Raw genomic sequence first — 12,998 nt, 5'->3', positions numbered from 1 at the left:
ATGGCCCGATAGCTTCATTTTTTTGCCGAGGTTGTGTCTCCTCCGCCTGCGTAGCCTCCAGAAAAGTAGTTAATGATACCTCTTGGCGGGTTGGATGTTGTCCATTTTTCCTTGTCTTTATCTGTTATAGTTCGTGGACGCTCTTCTTGGTCCGAATTTTTTTGTTTGGTCTTGCATCCTTCAATGTATTTATCCAAGAGTCCCTGGCGGGCTAGTCTTTCAAGTAGGTCCTTGGCCATGATGCATTCGTCAGTGTGTGTCCAAATTTCTGGTGAAAAGCGCAATGCTTGTTTTTATCAACAAATCTCTGGTCTTGGTAGCTTCCTGCTCGGATTGGCGGTTTGATCAGCTTTGCATGGAGGATTTCTTTGATTATGTTCTCTCTTTTCATGTTGAATCGGGTGTAAGTGTCAAATTTGGGGTTGAGCTTGAACGGTTTCTTTATGTCTTTGTTGCTCGATGATCTGCCGTTCCTTTGTTCTTCTCTCCTTGGCATGTTTTTGTCCATTTTTCGGGCTTCTCGGAGCTCTTCAATCTCCATTTGTCCTGCGGATCTTTCTCGGAACTCTTCTAGGGTCTTTGGTTTGGTTACGGTGATCATCTCCTGAAATTTTCCGGGTCGGAGTTTGCTTTTCAGGGCGTGTAGGTGGACCTTTGGATCTAGGTCAGAAATCTCCATGGTTGCCTTGGCGAACCGAGTCATATAATCCTTCAGACTCTCATGTTGCCCCTGCTGATCGTGCTTACGTAATCTGATCCGTGTACATATATCCTTGACGCTGCAAAGTAATCGATGAAGGATTTCACTAGCTCCTCGAAGGAGGAGATTGAACCTGCAGACAACTTAGAAAATCAAAGTAATGCAGCACCATTAAGATAAGTAGGAAAAGCTCGACAAAGTACTGGTTCGTTGTTAGCGCCGTTAAAAAATATCATAGATTGAAATTTTTCAATATGAGCACGAGGATCACCAAACCCTTTATACGGTTCTAGGGAGGTCGGTAGAACGAAGTTTTTTGGCATTTGGTAGTTGGTGATCTCCTCGGAGAATGGGTTGTCCATGGTCAGCTTCTCCTTTGGTGGGTTGAGATCTTGGGGATCTGTGTTGCCTTGAGCTAAGATCTTGGAGTTTCCCTCTCCGAATTTGCGGCATTATTGGTGGATGATAGCTCGGCCAGTCTTCGAACCTCCGCCTGGAGCTCAGCAATTTGAGCTTGGAGCTCCGCTTGAGTAGGTTGTTGGACTCCATTGTTGGTCATCTTCGGGGATTGGTTATCTTGAAAACGAAGAAAACGTTACAAAAATCCAGTCAAAGTTAGTGGGGTGTTAAACTTTCCGGCCCCACAGTGGGCGCCAAATGATTTCTCCGTGCAAGGCTTGCCGAGATATAGCGTATCCAAGCACTTCGCTGTCTCTTGTGGAGAGCTATACGTCGGTCTTGAGCGAAACACCGCAGCGAAAATACCTGCAGAAGATACTCCGACGCTCAAATCAGTGGAGAGTTTTATATAAGTAAGTAAAGTAATAGGAATGTAGAATAGTAAACCTGTTTTCTACTGGATTACTCTCTGAGTTTTATAGTGGAGTTTATGTATCCATTGCGTGGCTGTTTCCGAATTTTTTGGTTAGTTTCTTAGTGGAGTGGAGTTCATTAACCACGTTTGGATTATTCAAATGTTTGGGTCCGCTTTTATTGATCTTATCTGTTTGTTTTCGAACTTTCAGGTAGTCGAAGTATGAGTATCGTATCAATATATTTTATATTTTAATATATATTTTATATTAATAATTAATTTTCGTATATTTCTAACATTGTTGATAAATTATATATCCTTAATTTAAAAATAATTAAGCTCTCACTTATTTTTACTTTACTAATCATTTAAAAACATTTTTTTAAAGATAATAAATTATATTTCATTAATTATTGAATATAAAATACAAAGATATCTAAAAACAAAATAGTATAATAAAAAGTGAAAATCTTCCAGAATAATACATTAAAAATATTCATCCAAAGTAGTCATAAAGTAAAAAAAAATATAAAAAAATAAATTAAATTGAATAAAACTATAAATTTTTTTTCATGAAAAATGAACAAAGATAAAATTCTTTAAATTTTACGTACCAACTTGATCTAAACCATTAGATAGAATCTTATGTACCTCGGTCCATAACTTGGGTAAAACTTTTTATAATTAGTTAATTACCCGTTTAATATTCAATTTTTTTAGTTGTAATTTAAAATTGAGTATTGAGAATACTTTTAAAAATTTATGTTCAAAATAAAAAAGTGTGGATTGATATGCAATTTACCTGTAAAATAAATCAATTTTTGTTACTATAAATCAATTTTAGTACACTTTAACTATTTATTATTATTAGAATTTAATTTTAACACATTATTTATATAAAACGTTTATAATTTATATCATCATTCAATAATATTTATTTTTTAAATAATTATTTATTTTATCAATACCAAAAAAAAATTATTAACATATTGTTATATAATTAAATACATGTAAAGTTGGAAGTGAGTCAAGTTAGACTAAGTTAAACTCAACTCACAAAAATTGAATTTGGCTCATGCCTCAATTCATTAACAATCGAATCTGTTTCTTAAATTTAAGCTCGATTCACCAAAAGCTCACAAGCTGGTTCGAACTCATGAACTGACTCAAATAATAGAAATATAATCTATAATTCCATATCAATAAATTATAACATATATATATATATATTATTTATCTATCAATTATAAATTTTTTATTTATATCCTACATCAAAATTATATATAAAAAATAACTATAAAATTTTAAATAATTAAGAACATTATTAATATATAAATGCGCCTCTCTTATTCTGTTATATCATGAACAATTTAGATATATAGATTAAACATCCAATTTAGTCCTTGTCTATTTTCACAAAAGACAAAACGATTTTTGTAAAAAAAGGACACTTCGACCCTCAATCTTTTTATTTTGGGACAATACGATCTCTCTATTAAAAAATTCGTTAAATAATAATAAAAATTAATTTTGTGGAAGTTTTATTTGTATTTTATGGGGTTTTAAACTTCCACAAACTATTAATAAGTTTGTTTTTGAAAAATTTCTTTACCAATGGTGGTTAAGTGAAGAAAAACCATTGATAAAAATGATGCTACAAAAAAAGTAATTGTAGTACAAATATCTTTTAAAGGAAAAAAATAACATCGAATAAGAAATGAAAGAAGATAATTTTAATATTGATAATATTGATATTGGTGATGATGACCGAAGATAAGATAATGATGATGATAAAACAATAAAAATAATAGAGATATGAGTGATAATAATGAGAACGAACAAGATAGTGGTAATTTTGGTAGTAATTGGTTATATTATTAAAAAGAATTTTGTAGAGGTTTAAAACTCCCACAAAATACAAATAAACCCCCCACAAAACTAATTTTTGTTATTATTTAACGAATTTTTTAATAGAGTGATCGTATTGTCCCAAAATAAAAAGGTTGAGGCCGAAGTGTTCCTTTTTTTTTGGGCAGGAATCGCTTTATCCTTCGTGAAAATGGACAAGAATCGAGTCGGATGTTTACTCATATATATATATATATAATCGAGTTAGTTTACGAGTTAATGAGTTGAACTTATTCAAATTCAAACTCGACTGATTTAACAATTTTGGCGCACTAGCTCACCAATTCAGTTTATCTAACTATTAATAAGTTGAGTTTAAACAAATTTGACTCACTTTCAACCATAAATGCACATAATAAATTATTATAGATTGATATAATATTAAAATTAAATTTTAATTATTAAATAAAAATTAAAATACAATTAATTTTATATAAAACTAAGAGTTAAAAATCGTTAACTAATTTAACAAATTTAACTAAATTATTATTTAACCATGCTAACTATCAACATTAAGAATTTTCACCTTATTATTATTAGGAGAAAAATAATAATAATAAATAAAGAAATACGAAATGCATCTAACATAGACAGAGTGATATTTCTGTGTGTCTTAGTTTCTTTATTTCTTTCCGCTTGTTTTCCTTTTCTATCTTTCCTCGTTGGAACCCTAAATCACTTCACTGCTTCTCTCGAAAAGGAAAAGATCGGAATTGAGAAATTGAGAGTGAGAGAGAAAGAAAAGGGGATCTGAATGGAAGGAATGTTATCGGCAAATGATCAACAGAGCATGGTCTCTTTGTTCTTGGAGGTTGCTCAGGGCCAGACCACTGAGACTGCTCGACAGTTCTTGCAGGTTCCTCTCATTATTGTTACTAATTTATTAGTGTTTGTTGAAGATTTATTGTGATTCTAGAATAAGGGTTTATTTTTTCAAAAATTTAGTTTCTGGACTTCGAAATGGTTAGAAATCTTTGCCTTCATCGGTGGTTATGTTTGGTCACCGAAAATTTTCATTCTTTTAGCTTATTGTGATGACAATTAGAAAATTGGTTGTATCTATCACGGAAAAAGTTGAAATCTCGCTTGATCAGTGATTCTTTTGAAATCTATCAGGAAAAAATAGCTCTTTTAGCTTATTGTGATGACTAAGACTGGTGTGTTGGGAATTTGCTTATAGGTTCTGATTTGTGATGCTTGTTTTTTTCTTTAAAACTGAAATTCTGTTTGATAAGTGGTTAATGGTTATAGTGTCTGTCATGAAATTTAATCATCCTTTTAGCTGATTGTGATAACAATACCCTACATTATGTCTATCATGAAACATAATCATACGTTTAGCTTATTGTGATGACAATTATAAAATGAGCATGCTTAAAGATTTGCTTGTAGCTATTGGTACTTCGATGGATATGCTTTACTTAAAAAAAAAAACTATAATCTTGTTGCTCTTGCATGAAGAATCATCCTTTTAGGTTTTATCCTCTTTATAATGATGGCAATGTGTAGATTTTCCTCTTGTATAGATTTATCAAATTTTGTGAACCTGTGATACTGGTAACACAGGCGACAAGTTGGAAACTTGAGGAAGCTCTTCAGCTGTTTTTGATCGGCAGTGATGCTGGGTCTTTGCCACCACCATCACACTCTCCACCTCTAGAAAATGTTGAATCTTGGACTGATCAACCATCAAGGTAATTTGGGGTGTCTAACTATGATTTATAAGTTATAATCCTAAGTTAGCACTTTTTAGTTGGTTGTTTGACTCATACATGTTGCTTTAGTGAACCAAGGAAGGAAAGTGAGAGTAGTGACCACAATGTCAATGATCCAGATGAAGTACGCCCTCCCTTACCTGTTATACGGGAAACTCTTTATGACGATTCAATGATCTATAGGTATGTTTCACCATTCTAATTTCTTTACTTGCCTTGTAAACTGATAGTTTATATTCCAAGAGAAATGCATATCTGGTGTTTATATTCCAAGAGAAATGCATATCTGGTGTTTTTATTGCTCTTTTTGTCATTCTTGGGACTACTTAATGTGCAATGTGGTTTTTCCCTGTCAGATATTTATTATGTATTTTATCATGTTATGCAGAGGATCAAGGTTTGCACCCCGTTCACAAGAGCCTAACTCTTTAATAGCATTTCGTAACTTTGAAGAGGAAATGAGACGTCCCGGGGTTTGGGAAACAGAGCAAGGTGCTGCTTCGACAGCAGAAACTTCTAGGGATAATCTTGCTTCACTCTATCGCCCTCCATTTCATCTGATGTTTAATGGCACTTTTGATAAGGTAAATCTCCTGCTTAGTGTTGACTGTAGATTCTGCTAGAGGTGTAACTGGCACAACATCTATTTATGAAATATTTAAAGTGATAATAATGTTTAGATCTCTTTTACATCTCTCTTTTATTTATAATGATCTTTTCCTTAAAAAAATGTCTAGTTCAGATAAAGATGAAGTTGTGCCGAATAATTGTACTTATGTAAATAAGGAACCTTAACAGCTTTTGATCAGTATTTAGTAATGTGTGTTGAGGTTTGGGATTGTGTTGTTGTGTTCTTTATTCCTTAGATTAATACTGTTGTGGGGTGGCTTAGTTCCTTGTTTAGAAATTGATATACAGGCTCCTTAATTATCCTATGCTGTTATTATAGCTTCTGTAGGCTTTCCTCTTACATGACTTATTTGCAGTCTTATGCAAGTTTCTGGATGTGACAAAAATCATGTGTACTTCATATAAGAGAAGTTAGCTGGAAGTATGAGAATGATTTTTGTTGGTTTCACTTATTATCTTTTTTCTTGTTATTTGTAGTGGCAGTTTACATCTAAAATTCATTTGGAAACACAATATTCATTTGCATATCTTAGTTTATGGGATTTCCTTGTATTTGCTGTGTGTCAATGGTGGCACTAGATTGGTAGTGTGTGTTTATTTATATCTATTCAAAATGTAAGCCATTCATTGTATATACAATCATGACCAAGTTTTGTCCTTGATCACAGGCAAAAGGTGCTGCTGCCATGCAGGACAAATGGCTGTTGCTGAACATTCAATCCACTACAGAATTCAGCTCTCATATGGTATTATATTCTCATGCAAATTGATCCCTTTACATTTTCTTTACATGTTTGTTTCGGCATTAACACTGTTGTACTTAATGGTTGCTTTGTGAAGCTTAATCGTGATACATGGGCCAATGAAGCTGTTTCTCAGACCATTAGCACAAACTTCATATTCTGGCAGGTTAGCTTGTTGCTATATTAATTCATTTTAAGTGTTATTTTGCCAAAAGAATTTATGACTTTTACTTGCACTTTCCAATTTTGTCTGGGGTAAACCAAAGGACTGAGATATTCACAACATCATTATTTTTTGCTGATATAGACATGTGGTGCACCGTGCACCTGGATTTCTGTTGTGTTATATGTTTTCGTTTTGTTTTATTTGCAGCGTTTCCTTTCTTAATTATTTTTCTTGTCATATAGGTATATGATGATACAACTGAAGGAAGAAAAGTCTGCACTTATTACAAACTGGAATCGATTCCTGTAGTGCTTCTTATTGACCCCATCACTGGCCAAAAGATGCGATCATGGTCTGGAATGGTTCAGCCTGAAAGCTTACTAGAAGTATGGAAATTCCTACTGGGGAATCTCTGAAAACATTATTCATATACATGAACCTTGAACATGTTTTGCTCTTTATAATTACTGATTCAAAGAGTCTTATGCTTTACTTTAGGGTCTACTAGCATTCCTTGATGCAGGGCCAAAGGATCATCACATGACCTTATCTCACAAGCGTCCTAGAGGAGCTTCTAGCCCACCTAAGGCTAAAGGTTTGCACTAGTTTATGCTTTTGTAGCAGTTTGTTTTGGCCTTTAGGAAGATGACTTCTTATTTCATGTGTCTTTCTTGTTATTGGAAAGCCATAGGCACCCTATAGACATATGATTTTCCTATTTTTCTTAAATAACATAATAATTTAAGAAAATAAAGGGTAGCTTGGTGTACAAACATCTCGCGTTACACAGGGTCGGAGAAGAACCACACCAAAGGGTGTAATGATTTAAGAAAATATTTATAAGAAAAAGAAAGTTCCATTAAAATAATTAGAAGTTAGTTAGAGTAAGAGAAGTTGAAAATGTGAGTGATTTTCTTTATATTGGTCAATTGGAAATGTAGCCTTGTATAGGAAATAAAGATGTTTACTTATTTACTTTCTTTCTAGCCATCAACACTTCAATTAAGATGGATCTTGGCTTCGCCCAATTTCTAGTCATGCAATCTCCTTTATTATGTTTTGAGGATTGAAAATCTTGTTTTCACTGCCTGGGTAGTATGCACATCATAACTTTTGAGGAAGTTATCTTTGCCATATTTTTTGTATGATCATGATAACTTCTCTGATGCTACAGCTATTGTAGATTCAGACGAGAATAAAGATGAGGAAGAGGAAATCCAAAGAGCTCTGGCAGCATCGATGGAGGGCATGATTGGATCTAATGTTGCGGCTGGAAGTGACAACAAGGAGGCAGATTCCGCTGTCAGCCAGCAAGAGGCAGCCTTGCCCAAGAGGCCCTCATACCCTGTACTCCCCGAAGAGCCTAAGGCTGAAAGAAGTCTCCTGTGCCGGGTTGGTGTTCGGCTTCCAGATGGACGCCGGGTTCAGCGTAACTTTTTACGCACAGATCCTATTCAGGTAAAATCATTGCTGTCACTTATCACATGTCTTGTGGATAGTGTTACGTCTTTCATCTTACGTCTAGTATAGTCTTCTGCTGATTTCTTGTGATTTCTGTATACCATAAGTGTTTTTCTTCTCTTGTGAGGAGGTATTACTAGATTGTTGAGGAAAAGGCTTTGTAGTCATTTGATAATTGATATATTGTCTTATTTTATACAAGAAATCCTTCTGTGATCATGAAAATACCATGTGGATATGGATGCAACCAATAAGAGAAATTAGGCATGTATTTGGTTTGCATTTTCATTTTTGTTTTTTGTTTTATGAATTTTGAGAAGAAAAATGAGAAAACAAGATATGAAAATAGAAAGCAGTATTTACTGAAAACGTAAAATACTGAAAATGGAAAATACTGAAAATCAAAACGTAAACCAAATGCACCATAATTTTTTAATATACAGGCCCTCCAACTAACTTGCACTCTCTGACTGTTGTTTTGTTTCGTCTTGAAGCTGCTGTGGTCATTCATTTCAGCTCAAGTAGGAGAAGATGAGACAAAGCCATTCAGATTAGCACAAGCAATTCCTGGAGCCAACAAAGTTCTTGACTATGAAAGCAATTCAACCTTTGAAGAATCAGGGCTTGCAAATTCCATGATCTTTGTCACTTGGGACTGAGTTTAGCTTTTAAGACTCGGAGAATTTTTAATGTTGGTTTCTTCTGATATGATGAGGATTGAGGCTGGTTTATCATCAAAGGAAAAGGGGGAGTTTTTGTTTAAACTTCTTGTGTATATTTTATGAATCCGAATGATGAATAGACTTTCAATTAATGGAATTTTTTTTTTCTTTTGGGTACAAAAGAAATATTCCTGTGCAAGTTTCAAGTTTCGGATTCTGTTTATAAATGAGAAATCTCACTATAAAGTTGAATACTATTGTCAAATAATTGAGAATCAAATGGTGTGTTAAGCAAATGTTATATAATGTTGAGTTGCATAAATGTTTTAAAAATCATTTGTTGGAAGAGTTTATATGTAATAGATTTATTTTTGAAAATTTTATGACAATTTAAATATTCTCAAATTCATTAAAAACAAAATACGAAAATGAATATATAAATATGTCATCATTTATATAAATATAAATAATTTGACAATATAATAACATATATTGAATATTACTTAAATGTGCAATTTTATCTTCTCTTAAAAAAGTTAATTTTTGTATTATTTTTTTTAAAAAAATACACTTTAAATACTAATAACTTGACTCATTTTTAATATTATCACAAATAAATATAGACAATTATTCAACTGAAGATAGCAAAAATATCTTTTCATGAAGATGTTTTGTTTAAAAGTGTGACTTTTATAAATATCAAAATTTAACCATACAATCCATCATTCAAGGATCAAAAAGAAATATTTTTACATAAAGATAATATATATTACCCTCACTATATCTATTACTTTTATTCTCATAATTAAAATTTTCACCGTACTGCTACATTTTCACAGTACTATACTAATACATTTTTAATATTAAAACTCACATTTTTGTAAAGAAAGAATGTACACTGTAAAAAAAAGGTGGGATTTATAAATGGTTTGGTGGAATAGGAGATAGCTACACACCCTTTGCATGACGCATGCATATCTCCATCAAACTCTTCTGACATGTCATGGAAAACAATGGAAGTAGGAGAAGCAGCGTCTGAACTGGCCCCACAATACGTGTTATAGCCCACTAATAATATTTATGATACATATATTTAAAAATTATTCTAATAATATATACAATTTGATACTTAATATAGTGCATCAGCGTTAACTTACAAATATAGTAAAAAAAATTCAAATTTAGTATAAACAAAATATAAAAATAAATATACAAATATGTCATTTTTTACATGAATATAAATAATTTGACAAAATAATAATTTATACATTAAGAATTACTTAAATGTGCAAAAGTATGTTCTCTTCAAAATATTAATTTTTGTACCATTTTTATTTGAAACCCACTTTAAACAATAGAAACTTCTCCCATCTTTAATATTGTCACAAATAAAATATATTACTCACTATATCACTCTTATTTTCACCATTAAAACTTACAATACTTTACTAATACACTCTTAATATTAAAACTCACATTTGTGTGAAAGAAGAATGCACACTACAAAAAAGAAGAAAATTTATACACAGTTTGGTTGGGTGGGGACAGCTACCCGCACTGTGCATAACACACACGTGTCTCCATCAAGTTATTCTGGTAGGTCACAAAAAGCAATGGAAGCAGGAGAAGCAGTCTAAACTGGCCCTACACCACGTGTTATAACCTACTAATGTTAATATTTATGATACATATATGTGAAAATTATTCTAATAATATATACGACTTGATACTTAATATAGTGTATCAACATTAACATTCAAAAATAGTAAAACAATTCACAAATTCATTAAAAAAAACAAAAATAAATATACAAATATATTATTATTTACATGAATACAAATAATTTGATAAGATAACTTATATATTGAAAATTACTTAAATATGAAATAGTATATTATCTTCAAAAAGTTAATTTTCGTACCATTTTTTACTAGAAGCACACTTTAAACACTAATAACTTTACCCACTTTTAATATTATCATAAAAAAAATATATATTAACCTCATTATATCACTCTTATTCTAACAATTAAAACTCTCAACATACTACTGCATTCTCACAATACTGCACTAATACACTCTTAATATTTGTGAAGGAAGAATATACACTGCTAAAAAAAAGATAGAATTCATACATAATTTGGTTGGATGGGGAACAGCTACACATACTGTGCATCATAATATTTGGCTTTATCAAATTTTTCTGGCATGTCATAAAAAGCAATGAAAACATGAGAAGTAGAATCTGAATTGGTTCCACACCACGTGTTATAGTCCACTAATATTAATATTTATGATACATATATTTGAAAAATTAATCTAATAATATATAGGATTTAATACTTAATATAGTGTATCAGCACTAACATACAAATATTGTAAAAAAAGTCTCAAATTTATTAAAAACAATACAAAAATAAATATACAAATATATCATTACTTAAATGAATATAAATAATTTGATAAGATAATAACTTACATATTGATGATCACTTAAATGTGCAATAATATGTTATTTAAAAAAAAAATTTCATTCCTTTTTTACTAAAAGCACATCTTAAACACTAATAACTTCACCCACATTTAATATTATCAGAAATAAAATATATATTACCCTCACTATATCACTCTTATTCTTACAATTAAAACTCTCATCATAATATTACACTCTCACAATACTATACTAATATACTCTTAGTATTAAAACTCACATTTATGCAAAGGAAGAATGCACACTGTGAAAAAAAAGGTGAGATTTATACACAGTTTGGCTTGGCAGAGGACTGCTATACGCACTGTGCATGACGAATGCATGTCTCCATCAAGATCTTTTCTAGTAGATCACGAAAAGCAATAAAAGCAGAAGCAGAGCCTGAACTGACCACACACCACGTGTTATTTCCCACTAATGTTAATATTTATAATACATATATTTAAAAAATTATTCTAATAATATATATATAATCTGATACTTAAAAAAGTGTATCAGCATCAACATGCAAAAATAATAAAAAAAAGTCTCAAATTTATTAAAAATAAAATACAAAATAAATATACAAATATGTTATTATTTACATGAATATAAGTAATTTGACAAGATAATAACTTATATATTGAGGATTACTTAAATGTGCAATAATATGTTCTCTTGAAAAAATTAAATTTCGTGTCTTTTTCACTAAAAGCACATTGTAAACACTAATAACTTTACTCACCTTTAACATTATCACAAATAAAATATATATTACCCTCATTATATCACTCTTATTCTCACAATTAAAACTCTCACTGTACTGTATTGCTACACTTTTAATATTAAAACCCACATTTATACAAAAGAACAATGCACACTACGAAAAAGAAGGAATGTGAGATTATATACAGTTTGAATTGGTAGGGACAGCTATACACACTGTGCATGACGCACGTGTCTCCATCAAGGTCTTTTGGCAAGTCATGAAAAGCAATGAAAGCAAGAGAAGCAGATTCTGGATTGGCCCCACACCGCGTGTTATAACCCACTAGTATTAATATTTATGATACATATATTTAGAAAACTATTCTAATAATATATATGATTTGATACTTAAAAAAGTGTATCAGCATTAACATGCAAAAATAGTAAAAAAAAATCTCAAATTTACTAAAAATAAAAAATGAAAATAAATATATAAATATGTCACTACTTACATGAATATAAATAATTTGACACGATAATAACTTACATATTGAGGATTACTTAAATGTACAATAATATGTTCTCTTGAAAAAATTAAATTTCGTGTCTTTTTTACAAAAAACACATTTTAAACACTAATAACTTTGTCCACCTTTAATATTACTACAAATAAAATATGTATTATTCTCATTATATCACTCTTATTCTCGCAATTAAAATTTTCTTCATAATACTACACTCTTACTATACTACTACACTCTTAATATTAAAGCTCACCTTTATGCAAAGAAAAAATGCACACTGCAAAAAAAGAAGAAAATTAAAATTTATACACAGCTACATGCATTGTGCATGACACATGCATGTCTCCATCAAGGTCTTCTGACAGGTCACGAGAAGTAATAAAAGTAGGAAAAGTAGAGTCGAAACTGGCTCCACACCATGTATTATAGTCCAGTAATGTTAATAGTTATGATACATATATTTGAAAAATTATTCTAATAATATATACAATTTGATAC

General features: G+C 31.1%; 2 protein-coding genes across 3 annotated transcripts; one reads left to right on the top strand and one right to left on the bottom strand.

Moving 5' to 3' along the window:
- Nucleotides 1-211: 211 nt before the first annotated feature.
- LOC130975230 (uncharacterized) lies at nucleotides 212-1,062 on the bottom strand. The gene is made up of 2 exons (XM_057900050.1): nucleotides 986-1,062; nucleotides 212-833 (listed from the first exon to the last, which is right to left on the bottom strand). Exons 1-2 carry the CDS (start codon nucleotides 1,060-1,062, stop codon nucleotides 212-214), a joined length of 699 nt encoding a protein of 232 aa, XP_057756033.1.
- Nucleotides 1,063-4,023: 2,961 nt separating this feature from the next.
- Nucleotides 4,024-8,989, top strand: LOC130943753 (plant UBX domain-containing protein 7). Of its 2 annotated transcripts, none has more exons than XM_057871774.1 (10): nucleotides 4,024-4,278; nucleotides 4,989-5,116; nucleotides 5,207-5,320; nucleotides 5,526-5,721; nucleotides 6,436-6,513; nucleotides 6,608-6,676; nucleotides 6,919-7,062; nucleotides 7,175-7,271; nucleotides 7,860-8,134; nucleotides 8,632-8,989. In XM_057871774.1, exons 1-10 carry the CDS (start codon nucleotides 4,177-4,179, stop codon nucleotides 8,794-8,796), a joined length of 1,368 nt encoding a protein of 455 aa, XP_057727757.1. In that variant the 5' UTR covers nucleotides 4,024-4,176; the 3' UTR covers nucleotides 8,797-8,989. The 2 variants fall into 2 exon arrangements, with proteins under 2 accessions (XP_057727757.1, XP_057727750.1); XM_057871767.1 differs by having other exon boundaries at nucleotides 7,851-8,134.
- Nucleotides 8,990-12,998: the final 4,009 nt, after the last annotated feature.

This window comes from Arachis stenosperma, chromosome 1 (genome assembly GCF_014773155.1).
Source record: "Arachis stenosperma cultivar V10309 chromosome 1, arast.V10309.gnm1.PFL2, whole genome shotgun sequence".
Taxonomy (NCBI): Eukaryota; Viridiplantae; Streptophyta; class Magnoliopsida; order Fabales; family Fabaceae; genus Arachis; species Arachis stenosperma.
This window is presented reverse-complemented; position numbering and strand designations above follow the sequence as displayed.